The 18,473-nt window shown below is 50.1% G+C and overlaps 1 protein-coding gene across 5 annotated transcripts; it reads right to left on the bottom strand.

Moving 5' to 3' along the window:
* Positions 1–3,674: 3,674 nt before the first annotated feature.
* On the bottom strand, positions 3,675–17,427 carry RNH1 (ribonuclease/angiogenin inhibitor 1). 5 transcript variants are annotated; one of them, XM_009470322.2, is made up of 10 exons: positions 17,368–17,427; positions 13,562–13,667; positions 11,679–11,849; positions 9,738–9,908; positions 8,902–9,072; positions 7,873–8,043; positions 7,395–7,565; positions 6,286–6,456; positions 4,854–5,024; positions 3,675–4,469 (listed from the first exon to the last, which is right to left on the bottom strand). In XM_009470322.2, the coding sequence occupies exons 2-10, from the start codon at positions 13,645–13,647 to the stop codon at positions 4,382–4,384; spliced, it is 1,371 nt and encodes a 456-aa protein (XP_009468597.1). In that variant the 5' UTR covers positions 13,648–13,667; positions 17,368–17,427; the 3' UTR covers positions 3,675–4,381. The 5 variants fall into 5 exon arrangements, with proteins under 5 accessions (XP_009468597.1, XP_087602011.1, XP_087602012.1 ...); XM_087745885.1 differs by lacking the exon at positions 17,368–17,427 and adding an exon at positions 15,376–15,408; XM_087745886.1 differs by lacking the exon at positions 17,368–17,427 and adding an exon at positions 15,156–15,198.
* Between the last annotated feature and the right edge of the window lie 1,046 nt (positions 17,428–18,473).

The following is an 18,473-nucleotide window of genomic DNA, read 5'->3' as shown; positions in this document are numbered from 1 at the left end:
CAGCAAGCAGCACTGGAGGATTTGCATGAGTTGCTTCTAGGGTGCATGTGCAAACAACAGCCGTGCTGGTGCTTTATTTCCCTCTGCGGATATTATGGGCTGCTGTGTGCCAGCCTGACAGGCGGGCAGCCTGTCTTAGGACTTTTTTTGAGTGTCTGCTGTGGAACGTCTTCAAGGGCTTGGGGAATTGCCAACAATTCACCTCTCCCACTGCATACCTGCCTTTAATTGCAAACGAGATAGGCCATGACACAATATTGGCTGGTTAAAGTTTCCATCCCCCCAGCTACATGGTCCTGAATCCCATGTGCCACTGATTTGGCCTCTAGCTTGGAAAGGCTTATCATCCGTGCAGGCATCTGACCCAGCATGTTTCTTCCTCCTGCCGGGGGCTGCATTTCCTCCCTTGGTGAATGCAGCTGGCTTTAGCTGAGAGAGGCAAGACTAACCTCACATGTTCATAAAGCTGGCAATTTCTAAGTCCTTGCCAACCTGGCAATGCGTTTGACTGGCTAGCATTTATGGTGTGGGTGCCAGATGAGTGGGAGAAGCAAGGAAGGAGGGGGCTGTGATGCTGTGCCCCAGCAGAAGAAATGCAAGATGTCCATGGTTCATTTGCAGCTGTAAGCAGGGAAATGGGTAAAGTAGGTCAAAACTCTTCTTGCCTTATGGGGAGAGGGACTTTCCCCCTTAGTTTTTTTGGGTGTTTTTTTTGTCAGTGTGTGTTTTCCCCGTTGGTAAATGAGATTAAATGGAAAGGAGGTGCTGGGGAGGAAGGGCTGACTGAGGAACTAAGCACACAGAAAGAAAGAGATATGTTGGAAATTATAATGAAAAATCATAATTTTCTGTGCAAAAGGGGAATTCAGGCAAGAAGTAACTCCCTTTCAGACTATTTTAGTAGAGGATTGGGAGTGACTCAGATGGCAAGCACTGTTTTCAAAGAAAGCGGGGTGCTGTGGTTAACTCTTCAAGCACAGTTGGCTTGATTTCCCCTTTCAGATTCAACCGGAGCACTGAAAATGCTGTTAGCATCTGTATTATTTGGAGCTGGTGCCTGGGGCCTTGCTGTGCTGGAGCTCCTTCCCGAAAAGCCCAGGCAGCAAGAGAGCAGTCAGGGATGCCAGGGCAGCCTTGACATGACACTCTTCCAAAGCAAATAGCAGAGTTAGCTGGGGTATAACTTGTTTGCATGGCCAGTAATGTTTACTTAACTGCTTCTGGCAACCTTAACTAGAACAGTGTGACCTCCCTGCTCAAGATCATATGCTGTGATGAGTCAAAAATTAAGTTTATTGCAGAATCCTAAACTACTAGCAGAAACCTGAAGTTTTAACACCACCGTTGCTGTTACTGACATCTAAAATACAAACCTGCTCTCTCTGGATTTGAGTTCTTTCTTTGCTATTTGATCTCAAGGGGCATGTTTTTTAAGCTTCTAGTATTTGCTTAAAATTGAAAGTCATACCTGAATTTCTTAACCTTCTGTTTTGGCTCCATAATTCTATCTTTAAGCTTCATTATACTAGGTGATACTCAACCCTGGTAAGTAGAAAGTCAGTATTTGCAAACCACTGGTACAGCGGGTCCAACCATTTGCCCTGACTGAGAACCAGAATGTGACTGCGACATCCCAGGAGCTGCTGAGTGCTCCAGCTGTGAAGTTGGTATGAGCAAGGCTTTGACTGCCAGCCTAATATCTAGTCCACATGAAAGGTTTGTGACTCAAATATACTGCCTACTCCTTTTAGCTTAAAATGGTGAAGACCCACATGTCTAAAATGCAGGAGCAAATTTCTCTTTCAACTCTCCCAAGTTCATGGTTGTGACAAAGTTTGTCAGGAAAGTGAGTTGGACCAGCTAATAGATTAATAAAAACAGATGAGTTTTAGGAACACAAATCCTTGCTTGAGTCTTGTTTATGAGCACAAGTGCCTCTTGCTACAGTGGCTTGCTCCTGGATCCCAGGATTTGTATCTGGTTTTTAGAGCCAAGCACAAGAATTCACATTGTCCTAAAGCACACATGGTTAGAGTGCACAGGTTCCTCCCCATCCTGGGTGGACCTGCAGAGCTCTGCTGGGCTGGCCTGGCCTGAGATGCTCCAGGCTCATTGAGATGGCAAATATGGCTCCTGTGGTTTTTCTTGCTGAAGCTGGTAACTGGACAAGTGGCACGTGCTGCAGAGACCTTTCCAAACCCTGTTTGCATTGTTGCAGGGAATGTAAAACCACCCTAGGAACCAAGGCAGGTGTGGGGTTTATCCCCAGGTAGGAGTGCGCTGTCAGAGGCTGAATGCCTGCGGTGGGGCCATGGTGGTCTGTCTCAGTGCTCCTCGGCCTGCAGCCGGGGAAGAAGGGGCACTTTCCAGGCATTGCAGCGCCGGGGGCCAGCAGCAGTGGTGTCCTGCGCTGCAGTTCGAGGGGAGAGTGCCACCCCCTGGGTAGCTGGCACAGGGGATGCTGCGGGGAACATGTCCTGCCAATGCGCAGGTGCTGGCTGCAAGCAAGTTAGGCCCAGGTTTGACTTTGGTTGACGCAATCCTCAGCCCATCCTGCCAGCTAGATGGGGCTGAGGGAGGATTTGCCTGCAAACTATCTCACCTTCAACCTGACTGACCACAACCTGCTTTGGAAGCAGCCCAGGAGCTTCCGCTTCCCTCTCAGACATCCTCTTCTACCCACCACACCAGGTACTCTCAGAAATCCACTTCTAATATTTGCTTAATTTTTTGAGTGCTGTCTTTACACCCAGCCAAATGCCTGACTTTGTGGCTCCCCCTACCTGCGCTCTTGCCCCTCTTCAGCCTTTTCTTCTCCCTCAGCTTGAAATGAGCCTGTGCGTGCCAAGTCCAGGAGAGAGCATGAATGTGAAAAGCCTATTTAAGAGCTCCTCAGGATGGGTAGGTTTCTAAACACAACAACTGCTTCTGCGCTGGACAGAGGAGACCAAATAGCTCTTGAAGCAAAAAGGAGTGTTTTTTTTAGCATTTTGGGCAGCCTCGAGAGAGACATGTGTTGAGGAAAAAAACAAATCCTATCCTTCACACCTGCCTGAAGACACAAGTAAGCTACTTCTCAGGCACCATTTGAGATATGTGAAGGCTACTGTAGAAACTATGCTTAGGTCAAGGCTTTCCTTAAGTCAAAGAAAAGCCAGTTACAGCCTCTACAGGATGACCTGTGAGCATCACAAGGCAAAGCCTGGAGGACACCTTTAACTTGGGTGCCCAGGCAGGATTTGCAAGTGAATGAAACACCAAGTGACTGCTCTAGGAAGAGAGATGTTGGGGAACGGGATTTTTTTTCAGCATTCCTCCTGCAAGGCCACTCCAGGGCGATGCCAGGTTTGTCTCCTACATTTTTAAAGCTACATTCGTACTTTAGTGTTTCCAGTGTGCAACAGCTGCATTTTCCCTTGGAACAAAGTTTATTGAAACTCTGACTGGGCAAGAAAACCCAGTCAGTGTCCCCTGAAACCAGGGGAATGTCTTCTAGGCTTGCTGTCCACCTAGGGCTTTGACTAAGATCCTCTCCTGACATGCTTCAGCTATGAACTTACCAAAAGCAAACATGTAAAACAAAGTGTTAGTAGTATTGTAGTTCAGAAGTGATGGATTGGTCTTAAAGGAGAAATATACAGATTTATCTTATTTTTCTTTTTGTAAGTAGAAGAATGAAGCATTTAATTATTTGCAAAGACTTTAATAAAGTTCCTGTAGAACCACTCTTGCCAGAGCAAACTATCAAACCATTTAATTATTTCCCATACTAACAGAAATGTACACAGCATCTTTTGTTTGTAGGGAAATCACTTTTCAAGGGACACCAATTTTGAAGTTACGCGGCTGAACAGCTGCTCATTTCTTTCTTCTCTAGTGCCTTGGCCACCACTGCTTTTCCAAGAACTCTTCTAGGGAAAGGCAGGGGAGAGCTCCATTTTAGATTAAAAAAACATTTGTTTTTTTGGAGAGCCTTCCCCAGAGACCTGGCAAAAGCACCACCCAGTAATAATACAGTAGGTAGTTCTCCTCCTGTCTTTGGAAAGGAGCTCTCTTTAAAGCCTGACTAATGCATTAGAAGGGATTATAGGATTAAAGAGCTCCTAAAGGGTAGAGACCCACTTCTAGAAGATGCCCAGTAATTGTTTATTTCAAGGATAGTAATGCTGCAGTGAAAATGTACAACGTTTTCACGAGCCTCAGAGTTAGTACATCCAGAGATGCACAGAAGGTTGATCAGCTCCCTGGACACCCACTCAGGGAATCCACAAACGTTTTTGGTACAAGCAAATTCTCTATTAAGTTAATTAGCTTTATATATGAAAAAGTTCAGATTAAGAAGAGGACGTTGCTTTTACGTTGCTCTGCAGGCAGTCACCTCTCATGAAATGATCTTCACTTCAGGCTTGGACTCTTCCAGGGCTCTCAGTTCATCATCCACTTCAGAACTCCAGAAAATGTCATACAAACTACACTCAAACAAAAAGGCAAGCTGGTTTAGTGAGCATCCTTCCATTAACGAAAGAGAAAGACACACAAATGGCTGGTTGGAGAGTCTGGCCCAACAGCCAGAAACATGCCTTACAACATAGGACCCTATTACTCCCTCCCCAGCACCACCTTCTCCTTGTTCTTGGTCCCTATGGACGAAAGCAGATCAAGGCACTGTGGTCACGTTACTTGGAAGGGACAAGGAGCGTTTTGCAAAATGCAGATGGTGTTTGACCCCCAGTTGCCCTCAGGTGCAATTCCCAGAGAGCCTGTGCTCGCAGCCCCCCTCCCTGCAGCTCCCAGCTCGCTGGAGCTCACCACCTGCCAGGGGGAACACAACCAGGACCACAAACATCTCTCACATTAACTGCTGCATGTTGCAGCTGGGATTCCTCAAGGCTTCGCAGATCTTCCTGATGCCTTCATCTTCCAGAGAGTTGTAGCTCAGGTCCAGCTCAGTAAGGCACTGCTTGGTAGCCATGACGGTGGCAAGGGTTGCACAGCAGGCTGCCGTGAGATCGCAGTTACCCAGCCTGCAGGGAGAGGATGGAGAGGCCAGTGCAGTGAGCGATGGCTCCAGAGACCAGCCCACCAGCCCATACTTGGGCAGCAGGCGCCGACATCCCTAGCATGGACCAGAGATCCCTGTTAGGCTGGCATCTCTGAGACATCAGCAGGGGCTGGTCTGTGGTCTTCTCACAGAGACAGCAATCCTCATGGTAACTGCTGAACACCTAAAAGTCCTCCCTAAAGCTTAACGGTGTGTGGCTACAGAGGGAGAAAGAACCCTAAGAAGATATTCTCAACTTCAACATCATGCATAATCTTCTCTTTGATTTAAACTGATCATAAATCATCTCTAAAGTTTCTTACTTGAGAATTTTAATCGTCTCTCTAAAAAGGGCAACTGAGGCCTCTCAGCTGACAGCCAAGGGGCTTTAACTGGTCAGCAAACATATCCTTCTGGGCAGAGACTTCAGCTCTTACTGATGTCTCCCACAACTCATCTGCTCAACGCACTCACTGAGTCTCGGGCATCGGAGCACAGCTCTGCCTTCTGTCAAATTGCATGGAGGAGACTGCCCTGAGCATCACACAGGCTGTAGCCACATCAGTCCAGAGTTCGGTGCCCTTCTGAGAAGGGAACAGGCAGATGGGGAAGGCGAGACCCACTACAGGGCTGGAGGTGATGCTCCAGCTGGCCTCCTGCTCCTACTGGTAAGGGTGGACCAGCACTTGTGCTGGCACCTATAGAGACTACGGAACGCAGGAGGCAACTGGTGAATTCAGGCAGGCTTTCCACTGCGACGGGCAGGCATGGGAATTAACGCGCCAGACCTGGACCAGCAGGTCCTCCATCTCAGGGTCCCACCTGAGACAGGCTCTGTGGGCGAGTTCAGAGAAGGGCACAGGAAGCTCTACAGTGAGCTGCTCACAAAACAAAGCAAGATCCCAACAGCCTCCCCACACTTTGCTTTAGATCCTGAAGGTACACTGCACTGTGAACTTACAGTTCTGCACCTGGGAAAGCACCTGTGGATGGCTATGAATGCACTGTCGCATGGGTGACAGCCTGTACTTGCAAGAGACCATGAGTAACAGGATACATGGAAGCACTTGTGGCTTCCATTTACTTGCTAGTGGACTAGTTAAACATCAGTTTGTGGTGTGAATGGTTTCATGTGAGCAAAAAAATACCATGCTACCATCTATTACTATCTTCTTCCCTCTGCACACCATTCTTGGAAGGGTAACCCAGCAAGAGAAAATACGACTTCTGAGGGTGCACCTTACCACAGTGACTGGATGTTGCAGTTGGGGTGCAGCAGCCCTTCACACATGAGTTCAACACCTGCATCTCCCAACTTGTTCTCACCCATGTGCAGTACTTTCAAGTGCTTGTTCACGCTGAGAGCAGAGCTGACAGCCTTGCAGCAAGCAGTCGTGAGCCCACACTCCCTAATCCTGCAAGGCAAAAGTGACATGAGATCTAGATGGGGATTCTAGAGAGTATCAGGCACCATTCACTTCTTCGCATTTGCTTCACAGGAGCCCGGACAGTGGGAACAGAGGAACCAAAGCCTTCCCACAATCACTGTACTCCTCTCAAACCCCCGCCTGCTCGATCCTTTCTAAGCAGCACCTCTCCCACTCTATATTTGGGATGTCTGTCTCGGATCATGCACCTAGGAAAGGCACCTGCCCAAAAAGCACAGGAATGATCAGAGATGAAGCGTGCTGCTCTCACAGTCACTCTCAGCTCCACCGTGCACTCCTGAGGCACCTCATCAACTCCGAGGCCACCAGGGCAGGGGAAGAATGCAGCTGGGGGCAGGAGCTGAACTTGCAATGCATGAAAGTTCAAGTGCTGCTTGTTCAAGTTCTATGTGAAAGAACAATTTTCCTCTCCTGGCCACATGATACCAGACCATTCCAGCCTAAAAGGTAATGCTGTCAGCAGAGAGGATGCTGAGAATGGTTTATGCCATTAGAGCCTTCTTTTGGCTCATCAATGAGAGAGCTTGGATCCAGTGGAGAACCCAAGATATCTGATCACAGCACTCATTTTGCTATTACATGAGGCCTTTCAAACTTCAAAAGTCTCCTAGCTGCCATTTGTTGCACGATAAAATATATTACACAGCAGCTCTGCAAGTGATGCTTGGTCTCCTATTGCTTATAACAGGATGACTATGGGGCAGATTTTCAAAGTGTCTACAACTTTAGAAATGCAAATCCCTTTAGCTCTGTAAGTCTAAATCTGTTAGGTAACAACTGGCACGAGTTGTTTGTGGAACCATCGCAACGGAGGATCTACCTGGTGGGCATTACTTCACCTACATCTTTCTTCAGTGAGGTCTCCACAGAAGGCAGTGGGTATGTGAAACTTGACAGCAGCTCACCATAGCTCCTGGAGTTTAGATTTGGGATCCTTGAGCGCCTGACACAGCATTTCCATCCCCGAGTCTCTCAGGTTATTGTCTATCAGACTGATCTCTGTGAGGGTCTCTTTTGTACTGATGAGTCTGGAGAGATCTCTACAACTAGCGCTTGTGAGATCACAGTCCCATAACCTGCAGGGAAGAACAAAAATAGGAACATGCAATTCTAGTAGACAGAGAACTCAACAGGAAGCCAAGACAACACCATCACAAATTTCCATTCACCCTCTCCCCAGAATTTGATCCAAGCGATTTCAGTGTGGTCCCGCTTGTTCATGGTATCGTCCACCCAGTTTTGAGAACTAATTTGCAGCAGAGACATTCTTATTTCACTAGAGGGTGTAACTGAGAAGCTTTCCACTTAAGAACAAATCAGCAGCACAACGTAGATAGCTCAGAGGCTGCAAGAGGGATTTAAGTAACCTCTGCCTACCCTTACCATAGCTTCTGGATTTTACAGTTAGGATGCATCAGTCCTTGGCACAGCAGAGCCAGACCAGAGTCCCCGATCTTGTTATCCCCCACAGAGAGATCTATCAGTGATGACTTGTTACTGAGAACCGCGCTAATCTCCCGACAGCTATCGCTGGTTATGCCACAGTTCTCCAGGCTGCAGAAAAAAGCATAGTTGAGTCAGTTGCTGCTCCAGACCTGCCGTGTTAGATACACCCCAACACCCCCAGTTCAGACTGAGAAGGGGCTATGGGCTCGTCCCTTGCTGCAAACCAGTGCAGCTCAGCTGGGTATTGCTAGACCCTGCAAGGCTCAGAGATGATACAGGTATCCTAGACGGGCTCTGGGTGAGGCAACACACTGCTTCTGCACTCCACAAGGCTGCAGGGCACTTTTACTCTGACCCAGCCATTCACATCCATTAATGAAAGGATCATTTTTGCCAAACTCCCCTTTTATATCGACTGTCCTTTTTAAGAAGAATTTTTGGCTGTATCACACAGTAAGTCCCTGGCAGCCAACCCCTGCTGAAGCACAGGGGCAAGATAAAATTAATTGTGCTTCTGCTCTAAACCCCCTTCAGGGGCTTTACCCCAGATAGGAGGCCAAATCTAGCATCTCTGTTTTGAAGCAAAAAAGGGATCTGAATAAATACACTCAGCTGGCTGGTAATTCAGGGGTAAGAACTGGAGCCACTGAGGGCGATTGCTCCTCTGCTCTCAGATATTGGCGAGCAGTCATCCCTTGTAATTGCAGGTTTAACCTGGGGTACATGCTCACATTGTACCAACAGGCGTTAAGAGTGAGCTCAGAATCACGTGCTAAAAAAGAAGTCAAAAAACCCCAAAACTGAAAGCCCCAGACATTTGCTTGCAGTTTCCAGTTACAGAAATCTGAGCCAGCAAAAAATGTGGCCTAAATTTCAAGCATTCCTGACAATAATTTTTCCTGTCTTATGGATGGTATGACTAGCAGCAGGACTAGTTGCAGTTAGAGATGACCAGCTCTTCCTTACTGTAGTAACTCTAGGTTGCAGCTTGCCTCCACCAGTCCCCGGCACAGCTGCTTTACAGCTGTATCTCCCAGCGTGTTGTTACTCAGGCTGAGCTCCTTCAGGGTGGGCTTGCTTTGCAGAGCGGCATTGAGAGCTTCCACAATATCAGCTGTGAGTTCGCAATACTCCAGCCTGCAAGAACAAAAGAAGTCCAGGGGAAAACCAACCGTCTTCACCACATCCTGCTACCCTCAAGACATCAGCTGGGCAGACTTGTGTGTTAGCCAGGGCAGAAAACATGCCAACGTGAGTTGAGACCAGGCAACACATGATGAAAACAGAGATAACCGTAAGAGTTTTTAACAGCATCTCCCTGCTCATTTCAGGAAGTGTTAATTCTTAAACTAGACCCCAGGGGACTCTAGCAAGACTAATTACCCACCCCATTTTTACAGTAGTCCTCTGTTAAACCAATACACAGGCTGCCTTGGAACACACAACCGAGTTTTTCATTGCGACACATCATGCAGCCTCGCCACTGAGCCTTGCCAGGAGGAGCTGAGGGCTGCGAATAGGCCTGGGTCCCGCTCAGCCATAAAACAAGGACCAAGTGCAGCAGAATCAAACTTTCCCTGGGTGTCTGAGAGGTCCCACATTAACAGCCACCACTGCCAGGGGGGCTAAACAAAGCCTATGGGAATAGACACCCAGCTCTTACAAATCCAGCATGAATAAGCATGACACAATTTCAGATAAAACAGGAAAAAATCCACATCTGGCAACAAAACTCCTGCTTGCCTCAAGGGAAAGACAAGCATGACCTGTTTGATGACCAAAAAAGCCCAGTGACTACTTACTGCAGCTTCTGCAGCTTACAGTTGGGGTTCATCATCCCTTGACACAGCACCTTCACTCCAGCAGTTCCCAGTTTGTTATCACCTATGTGCAGCTCTGTCAGGGACGGCTGTGCGCTGAGGACAGAGCGGAGAGTCTCACAGCTGGCACTCGTCAGATTGCAGTTTTGCAGCCTAAAGAAGAGAGGCAACCGGGGTGAAGGAAATGCACCCCCAGAATTATGGAGGCCCTTCTCAGAGAGGTGCATCTGCTGAGGTTTGAGCTTGGAAAGGACACTGTGGCACTGACAGCACATAACCCTCTAGAAAGCAGTACGTCCAGGTTAGTACTGCTATTTTACACGTGTGCCAAAATATTTTATCAGCTTGTATTACACCTGTAGCACGAACACTAGCTCCCATGCTTCCTTCAATGTAATCGCTCATACAGCATCTCTAGCTGAGGAAGGATCCACCCTACATTAAGTAGCACTGGAGCTGCTTTATAGAAGTGTTCTCATCATCATGAGACTTATCCCAGAGATAAAGCAATGGCATCTTATGATTTCTTGCCCCCTCTGGAAATGTGATCCAGAGTAGCTAGAAGTAAAATCTCATCCAACTTGGCTTAAATCCCTGAATATCATTTAGAAGTTTAATGGTATACTACAAGAAGGATCTATGAAGCTGATCCTTCAGCACTCAGGCTGGGAGAAGCAGTGTAGGAACCGTGCTGGTATTGCTACGGGGTGTTTAGAGTTATCAGACAAGACTTTCTGGCAATGGAGAGGTGCTGTGCATGGTAGTACTAAGTTTGATTTGGTTTTGGCTGCTCTTTTATTCCCTAAGGCACCTTACCAGAACCCCAAAAATGGACGATGATGTTTCTACAGAAGCAAAACAGCCTAATCCAGGCTGTTACTTGAGCATCTGGAGAAGTCTGAAGCTCAGGACAAACTCTCTGAAAAATTACTTGTGTTAGTCTTCCAGTACAGAGTATCACAGTTATTTCTTGAAGGCTGACAGAGAGTTGCAGTTTCATTAGCTTCACAGTCAGCTTTCCCTCTATTTGTCAGTGAGTCCTCATTGCAGGGGGCACAGGGACTTTGAGGCAGGCATATCTGATCTAAAAGGCAAATGATTTTTACAAGGTGGTGTCATGAAGATCCTAGACCCACCTCAGGAGCTGGAGGACTCCAGTACCCTGCAGAAGAGATGCTGGACAGAGAAGGCAGCATCATTTGAGGGTCACTGAGGAACAGGGGCAGCAGCCACTGGCTTTGACTAAAGCTTCTGCACCATGGTTGTTGAGGGAAGCCCACTAATGCTATAACGTGGTGCTGGTGCCTCTGCAACACATGCTGTCTTGAACCAAGCTGGTCCTGCCCAACTGAGAAGACAAGGCTTGAGGCAGAGCCAGTCTAGTAGAGTGTAGGAAGACTGACAGCTCTTGAAACACCAAGGCTCATGAGAACACCCTTTTGCTTGGCTCCTAGAGAAAGGAGCAAGCAAAGTGGACCAGACATGAAATGCTGTGCTTAAAACTGGCAGAAGAGCCCTCTAAAAAATGCATTTGTGAAAAAGTCAGGTATGTGCTAATGGCAGAATGGGGCCCTGTGTGGTCGTCCTTTTGTTTAAACTGGACTAAACAGATAATTCAGCTGCCTAGGCTGCGGGAAGATCTCCTACCTCTTCTAAAGAAAGTCTCCAGAAAGCCTTTGCTTGGCTGGGAAAACCCTTCCTGTCCTTCCCTTGGTGCTGGAAGACAAAGGAAGACAGACTGATGATCTGGAGTCTTCCAATAAATATATCACTTAGATAAAAACTTCTGGAGTTTTCCAGCCACCTGACATAGGTAATTGCTGAGATGCATCAGCATGGCTCTTACTACCATCACATACTAGTTTGCCTCATGACTGCAGCAGACTGCAAGCATGTAGAGCAAGATAATCAACGGGGCTTTACCATAACTTCTGTAGGCTACAGCTTGGCATCAGCAACCCTTTACACAGATATTCAATGCCTGCATCTCCCAGCTCGTTGTTGTTCAGCTTCAGCTCTGTGAGGGATGGATTCATCTTGATGACGGACGAGAGATCCTCACAGTTACTGCTGGAGAGATTGCAGTCATCCAGCCTGAAAGAGAAGGAGCACTTTAGTCTTCAGGGTTGCTCTGTTCTCCCTGGCTGGAGCATTCCCTGTGAAAGCAAAGTGGGAGATTTAGTCCCCTGCAGCCCCTGGGACTCCTCCACAAGTATGTGTGTGGCCTGCTGGGTGATGCATGGCCCAAACCAAGATGTGCTCTCTCTGCAGGGCTGCAGTACAGGAGGGGCTGGATGGCAGTTCCCCAAGCCATGAACCTCCTCTGTGTTGCGCATAAGAGGGCACATGGCTCAAGCCACTCTGCCGTGGCAGGGCTTCAGCTGGAGGATGCACCTTCATTTAAACATTGATAGCGACAAACCACCTGGTGTCTGAAGCCATGTCTAAAGAGAGGCCAGCTTACAGGCTGTCAGACTGGTTCTGCACTGATACCAGCCAGGCTGGGTCTTCAGCCAGCCCCAGAGACACCCATCACCAGTCTGGTCTCATGTGGGTGAGTCACACCAGTCTGCACTGTCTCTCTCCAGCGTGACTCTCTGTACACAAACTGCGAGTTTGCAGTGTGGCAGTGCCTTCTCCCACTGGACATCAGCATTTTTCTAGTTGTTGCTAAATTGATGGGGGGAACTGAATTGGAAGGACAGCCGAAGAAAGGATCAGGAGCCCAGGACAGGCAGGGAGGTGTACAGGGAGGCAGAAAAGGCATGGGGCAAAAGGAAGGTGTCATGAAGAACCCTACAGCCCCAGGCACAGCCACAGCCAGGACTGCCAAAACTTGCAGGGTCATTTCTCCTTAGACAACACTATGAAAACTGAGGCTCTAGTAGGCTTCTCCTTCCCTCCCTCCCTCCCTCCCTCCCTCCAGCAAGAAGACTTGGCTCCCAATGGGATCATGTTCAACACTGATTAAAAATCCCTGCTGCAGCCGCTCTCATCCACTATGTCTTGAGCAGCCCAGCCTCTGCCCAGGAGACAACCATCCCACTGCCTTCTGCCATCCGAGGCAGACCTTGGGATGTCAAGGTCAGGCCCATGAAGCTTGCCTGCAAAAAGCTCCTTGGCAAAACAAAAGCAAGTCACCTTCAACCTGCCTGACTTCCTCCAAGCCATCACTGGATTGATGCGGCCCACCCGCTCCAGCCCAAGCAAGACGATGCCAGCCTGTGTGGTGTGAATTCCCAACCAGAAGAAGGGGAAGAGTGCAGAAGCCACTCTTCTGAACCCTGAACCTACAGCTTACACTCCAGGAGATGGTTCCCTCACACTGGTTTGCTTAACACGCAAGGCAGGTACTCTTGAAGGCCAAGTGAAGAATTAGAAGTTGATGGCATGTGGCTTGTGAGTCTAACAGTTACTTGACAGCAGCTGACCTGCAGCCCAGAGACCGTGCAACCTAATGAGCACAGAGAGACGTCTTCCCTCTCTTGAGGGAGAAAGACAGAATTACCAAAACAGTGGTCAAATGTTTAGATAACCACGTTACCTAGCTGAGTTCTACGGCGCGCCACAGAACAAGGGCAGCAATACTTCATATCAAAGGATGCTTATCTGTAGTTGAAAAAACTTCGCAAGAGGGTGGGGTTTTTTTCCCCCCTTTAAATTAACTTTCTCAATAAAAATAGGTAGAATCATTCCTGTTACTGTGCAATTTCTAAGTCACAGGCCAAAAGCTCTGCAGCTGAAAAACACAGGAGAGAAATGCAATAGTTCTTACTTAGAAGAGATGATACGCAACTAGTTTCTACCTGATGGTTTTACAGGACTTCATTGTGGACAGAAGTTCAGCCCATCTAGATGGGCTCATCTCCTCACACTGGATGTCAAGCTCCATTCTGACAGTTGAGATAAGATCTGAAAATAAAAAAAAATAAATCAAACTTTTTTTTTTCATTGACTGAGAAGCAACAATCCTCTTCAACCCCCCCAGCTCTCAGCCACAAGTTACACTGTGCAAAGAGGGCAGACTGTGTTTTTCCAACACCAGCCTGCTGCAAGCACCAGTACGAGCCAGCAGTGTTGGCATGGTTTTGTCTGGGACTCGGCAAGGCCCTCCTCCAAGAGGCAAAAAGCACACGGATCTTGGAGAGATACGCTAACAGCTTGTTATCTGGAGGCTGCGTGTGTGAGAGTAATATGCTCCCCTTCCCTCTCCAAGGGAGCTTAACCAGAATGAACTTTTCGGAGGCACTGGTGCTACTCTCTCACTATCGCAGTACTAAGCCACACGGACGCTGAGTATTACTAGTGAGGCACACCTGGCTGATTGTGGGACCTCGAGCTATATTTAAAATTAGGGGACTTTTGAGAGAATGAGGGTGAATGAGTTAGATGAACATTGGATCTGCCTGGGCTTAGAGTAAAAATCCTGCTGGCCACACGTCTGTATGTGAGAGGCAGGTGGGAGAAGTGTTCCTCCACGATTTGATATCCAAGCTTTGAAAGGTCACGCTGGTTGGGCAAGTCGAAGTACAGAGAAGCTGGTAAGCAGGAATTTTTTTTTTGCTCTGCAGTCAAACTGCCTTTCTGAACTGATGTAAACACTGCACTTTGCAGAGCAGCTCCAGATAAACATGCACAAAAATACCCTAAGGCCAATAGCTGAGCTCTAGGCTTACAAGGAATAGTATTAAAGGCAGCGCTCCAGTAGGTGGCGAAATGCAGTCTTGGTGTCTTGGCTTTGCTAACATGACTCAGACTACAGGGTATTTGTAAAAAAAAAAAAAAAAATCATCTCCTGAGCCATCACATTGGCATGTGAACAGTAAAAAAACCGCACCAGGCGTTACGGACTGCAGTTCATCACTGTCCTCCCCCACTACAGTCGCCTCCTGCTACCGTAAAACCAAGGGTATCCCCAACTAGGCTTCTCACGGAGGCGAGCTCGGTGTCAGAGCACGCACCAGGTCGCACGGCAGCACGTGCCTCGTCCGCGCGGGGGGAGGCGGGAGGTGCCGAGCACGCGCTCTCAGAGCACACGAAGGAAACCTGGGCGCCGCGCACTGCGTCAGCAGAGCTCCTGCACGTACTTGGAGTTTCCCCTTTCAAACCCAGAGCAAGGCGCTGTTGGAAGTCACGGGCCACCTCCTCGGTGGGTTCGCATCACAGCCCCGCGTGTAAAGGGGCTTGAGTCACGCGGTGTTAAAAATGAGTGCCGAGCCGAGCCAGTGGAAGTAAGCGGGAGAACAGCGCAAAGGAAACCAATTGCGTAATTTAGCGAACACCTCCCGAGTTTGCTCCCTGTATTTTTCCCCTGTCTCACATCCCTCAGCTGAAGAAAGGGTTCCACCCCCAAGCTCCGCGCCCTCCTACAAGCTGAGGGAGAATCCCGTTTCGCGGTACCGTATCTCCGAGCACCGGCTCGGTCCCACGGCCGCGGGCACACCCGCCATCGCTGCCGCTCGCTGCCCGGTCACCCGGCTGCAGGCAGCTGCCCGCTTTGCCCACGAGGCTTCCTCCTCTCCCTCCCCCCCGCCCCGTTTCTCGCACTGCCGCTGCTGCCCAGGGCCGGAGCCCCCCCCGCTCCCGCTCCCGCTCCCGGCCCCCGGCGCCCGGCTCCTACCGCCGCTCCGCCCGCACGCCCGCCCCGCGCAGCCGCCGCCGCCCGCCCCGCCCCGCCCGGCTCCTCCTCCCCGGGGCGGCCGGCGGCGGCGCCGAGCCGAGCGGGGGGGGGCGCGGCGGGGAGGGCAGAGCCCCGAGCGCGGCGGGGCGGGGTCTGTCCCCTTCCCTCCCCCCCCTTTCCCTTTCTTCCCCCTTTTCCTCTTTCTCTCCCCTTTTCTTCCTCTTTTCCTTCCCTCTTCTCCCTTCCCTCCCTTTTTTCTTGCCCTCTCTGCCACTTCTCCCCCTTTCCACTCTCCTTCCCGCCTTCTTACCTTTCCCTTTCTTCCCTTTTTCCTGACTCCTCCCTGCTTCCCTCTTTCCCCTTCTTTTCCCCTTTCCCCTCGTTTCCCTCTCATTTTCCTCCCTTCTTTCCCCCCCTCCCTCTTCTTCATCTGTTTCCTCCATACCCTCTTCCTCCCCTCTTTTTCCCTGTGTTCTCCTCACTTCCCTCTTTTTCCTCTCTTTTCCCCTTCTCACCTTCCCCTTTCTTCTCTGTTTCCTATGCCCTCCCCACTTCCCTCATTTGCCTCCCTTCTTTTCCCCTCTTTTCCCTCTGTTTTCTCCCTTCTCCCCTTCCCTCTTTCTTCTTTTTCTTCCCTTCCTCCTCTCTTTCTCCCTTCCTTCCCTCTTCTTCCTGTGCTCTCCCCACTACCCTTTTCTCTCCCTTTCCTCCTTCTCCCTCTTCCCCCCTTCTGTCTTTTGTTCCTTTTCCACCCTTCTGCCCTCCTTTTCTCCCCTTTCCCTCCTCTTTCCCTGTTTCTTCCCTCTTTTTCATCTTCTCCCTCACTTCCCTTTTTTCCTCCCTTTCCCCTTTCCCCCCTCCGCGTTGCCCCTTTTTCACATCCACCCCTATCTCCTCCCAGAGCAAGAGCACTGGGATATGCAGCAAACAAGACAGGAGAGGGGGAAATCCCTGTAGCGAAGGCATGCACAAGGGATAGGAGGATCAACCATTAAATGGGAAGGTGTCCCCCCCGGGCTGGCAGGGTAACCCCTGCCCCATGCTGGGACCTGGAGCACAGCAGGGATGCATGCAGGTCACCCAGGGAGAGGCAACATGGGAGGGAGGGGTCTCGACCAGGGGAGACAGGACCCCCCCTTGTACTGCCCCGGGGAGGTCAGAACTGGGAACTGTTTGAACTGGGAACGACAACAAAAATATCCATTCCTTAGCGGTCTCCCTGACTTCCAGCTTGCCAGAGAGCTGCGTATGGGGGCCAGCTTGGAGGGCCTGGGATGTTCCCCCTCTCCATCCCTTTCACCAGTCCTATCTGTGATGCATCTTCTCTCATATTCCGTCTCCCTCGTTAGCGCAACACGTTGACAAGCAGACGAGCTGCACCTCGCTGGCATAAAGGCCTCTCTTCTAAGCTGTTTGAAATGAAGCCGTGAGAGCAATGGAGGATGGGTGCGTCGGAGTTTTGCTGCTGCGATGACTGTCGCCCTCCCTGGGCTTTCCCCGTGCCGCTGCACCCACCCGATCCCAGTGACCAGCAGCTTGCCTGCACACCCGTCCCGCGGCCGGAGCAAGGGTGCCAGCGCCTGGCTGGGGCTGGAAAGCATTCGTCATCGCTCGGCTGGCTTCCTCCTCCGGCTGCCGGCTACTCCCTGTCTCCCTATTGTTTCCCAGTACTTTTAGCCCCAGTAAAAGCTCATCCAGACTTTCACAAGGCAGAGCGAAGAAAGGTTTTGAAGTGCCGAGAGCTTTCTAGGCAACACATTGAGTCGCCTCCCTTCCCCACCCCCGCAAATCTTAGCTTCTCCCCCTTGTTTCTTCTTCCCACAAACACCCCATCCCCCTGGCTCACACAACAGTTCAATTAAGCACAACCAACTGTTCCCTACAAAGCAGCCTCTGCGATGTATGGCTTTAAAATTGCTATGTGCTCCTCCCCGGTAAGGAGAAGGGAAAGTTTAGGGACTTTAAGAGCCCGGTTTTGCTGCGGATACATACCTCGCTCTTCTCGGCGCTCTGCGGGGAGCAAGGAGGGCAGAGCTGACGCCTTCCTGCTGCCGTTACTACGCAACCTCTGCTGTTGTACACATGGTGCCTGCTAGAGGGAGAAAAGCAGTTTTGGGTTGTGATGGCTTTTTTCCTCCCAGGGCAGCTCTTCAGGGCCTCACAGAGCCGCACTCCATACGCGATCGTACCTGGCTTAGTGACGATGCAAACATCCCGCAAAACTTGATGATGATAGAGGCCACTTTAACTTTTTACCCCTGATCATGTAGCCACTTGCCAGGGTTTAGCCCAGAGCAAGGGAGCAGTTGCCATTGAAGGATCCATCCGAAAATGAGGCCACCACAGTGTTAAAGTGCGCATAGAGATGCTGGAGTTTGCAAATAGTTTCTCCATTCCTCAGACAAGCCCTGTCCTGCCTGGACGGGGAGTGATGTTGAGCACATTACTGCCTCCCTGCCACTTCTCCTGGGAGTTAACCCCCCGGGCAGGGGCTAGGGCATGGGCAGCCCCCTGCTCCTGCGCATGCTGGATGCTCACACAGCCTGGAAGGGTCCCCCGGGAACAGCCCTGGTCGTGCCTCCCTAAAACTGCCTCTCGGCAGCAAGCAGAGCCCCCAGTCCTACACCTCCTCCTGCGAAACTCTTGCTGGCTCTTCCCCTCCCTGAGGATTACCCTGCCATCGCTCAAGCTTCATTGCATGCTAATTGCAGGTTGAAGTAACCCACTTTCTCCCCCCAACCTCAACAGCATGAAGATTAATTAATGTTTCAATAGACTGCAAATGAACCAGAGGCAGAAGGCCAGCTCCATTTTTCCCTCCCGCGGCTGCTGACGCCATCAGAGGAGATGGCGGCGCAGGCTGGGAAGCACAGCCTTTGTTGCACCCCAGGGGGAGCGCTAGAGGTTTTCCCCCCAGTTGCCTTTATTATCCTTCTTCTGGAGGACCACCAGAAGAGCTCAAAGAGCTAAAACCCACCTTCCTTAGTGCCCAGAAGAAAGCTGAACGCCAGAGGGTGCACCTCTTCCCCATTCCCTCCCAGGAAAGACAGGGTCGTCTACACAAAGGGGCTGCTAGAACAGTCCTTGTGCCCCTGGAT

This window comes from Nipponia nippon, unplaced genomic scaffold (genome assembly GCF_047370975.1).
Source record: "Nipponia nippon isolate SJK-2023a ecotype South Korea unplaced genomic scaffold, ASM4737097v1 scaffold_10, whole genome shotgun sequence".
Taxonomy (NCBI): domain Eukaryota; kingdom Metazoa; phylum Chordata; class Aves; order Pelecaniformes; family Threskiornithidae; genus Nipponia; species Nipponia nippon.
Note: the sequence above shows the minus strand (reverse complement) of the source record. Positions and strands in the feature narration are given on the sequence as shown.

Excerpts from the sequence above, each read along its gene's own strand:
- RNH1 (XM_009470322.2), bottom strand. The coding sequence starts at position 13,647 with ATGGAGCTTGACATCCAGTGTGAGGAGATGAGCCCATCTAGATGGGCT. Across the intron at positions 9,909-11,678 it reads TGTAGCCTACAGAAGTTATG|GCTGCAAAACTGCAATCTGA; the intron begins GTAAAGCCCCGT and ends TCTCTTCTTTAG. Across the intron at positions 4,470-4,853 it reads TGCAACATGCAGCAGTTAAT|TTTGTATGACATTTTCTGGA; the intron begins GTGAGAGATGTT and ends GTTTGAGTGTAG.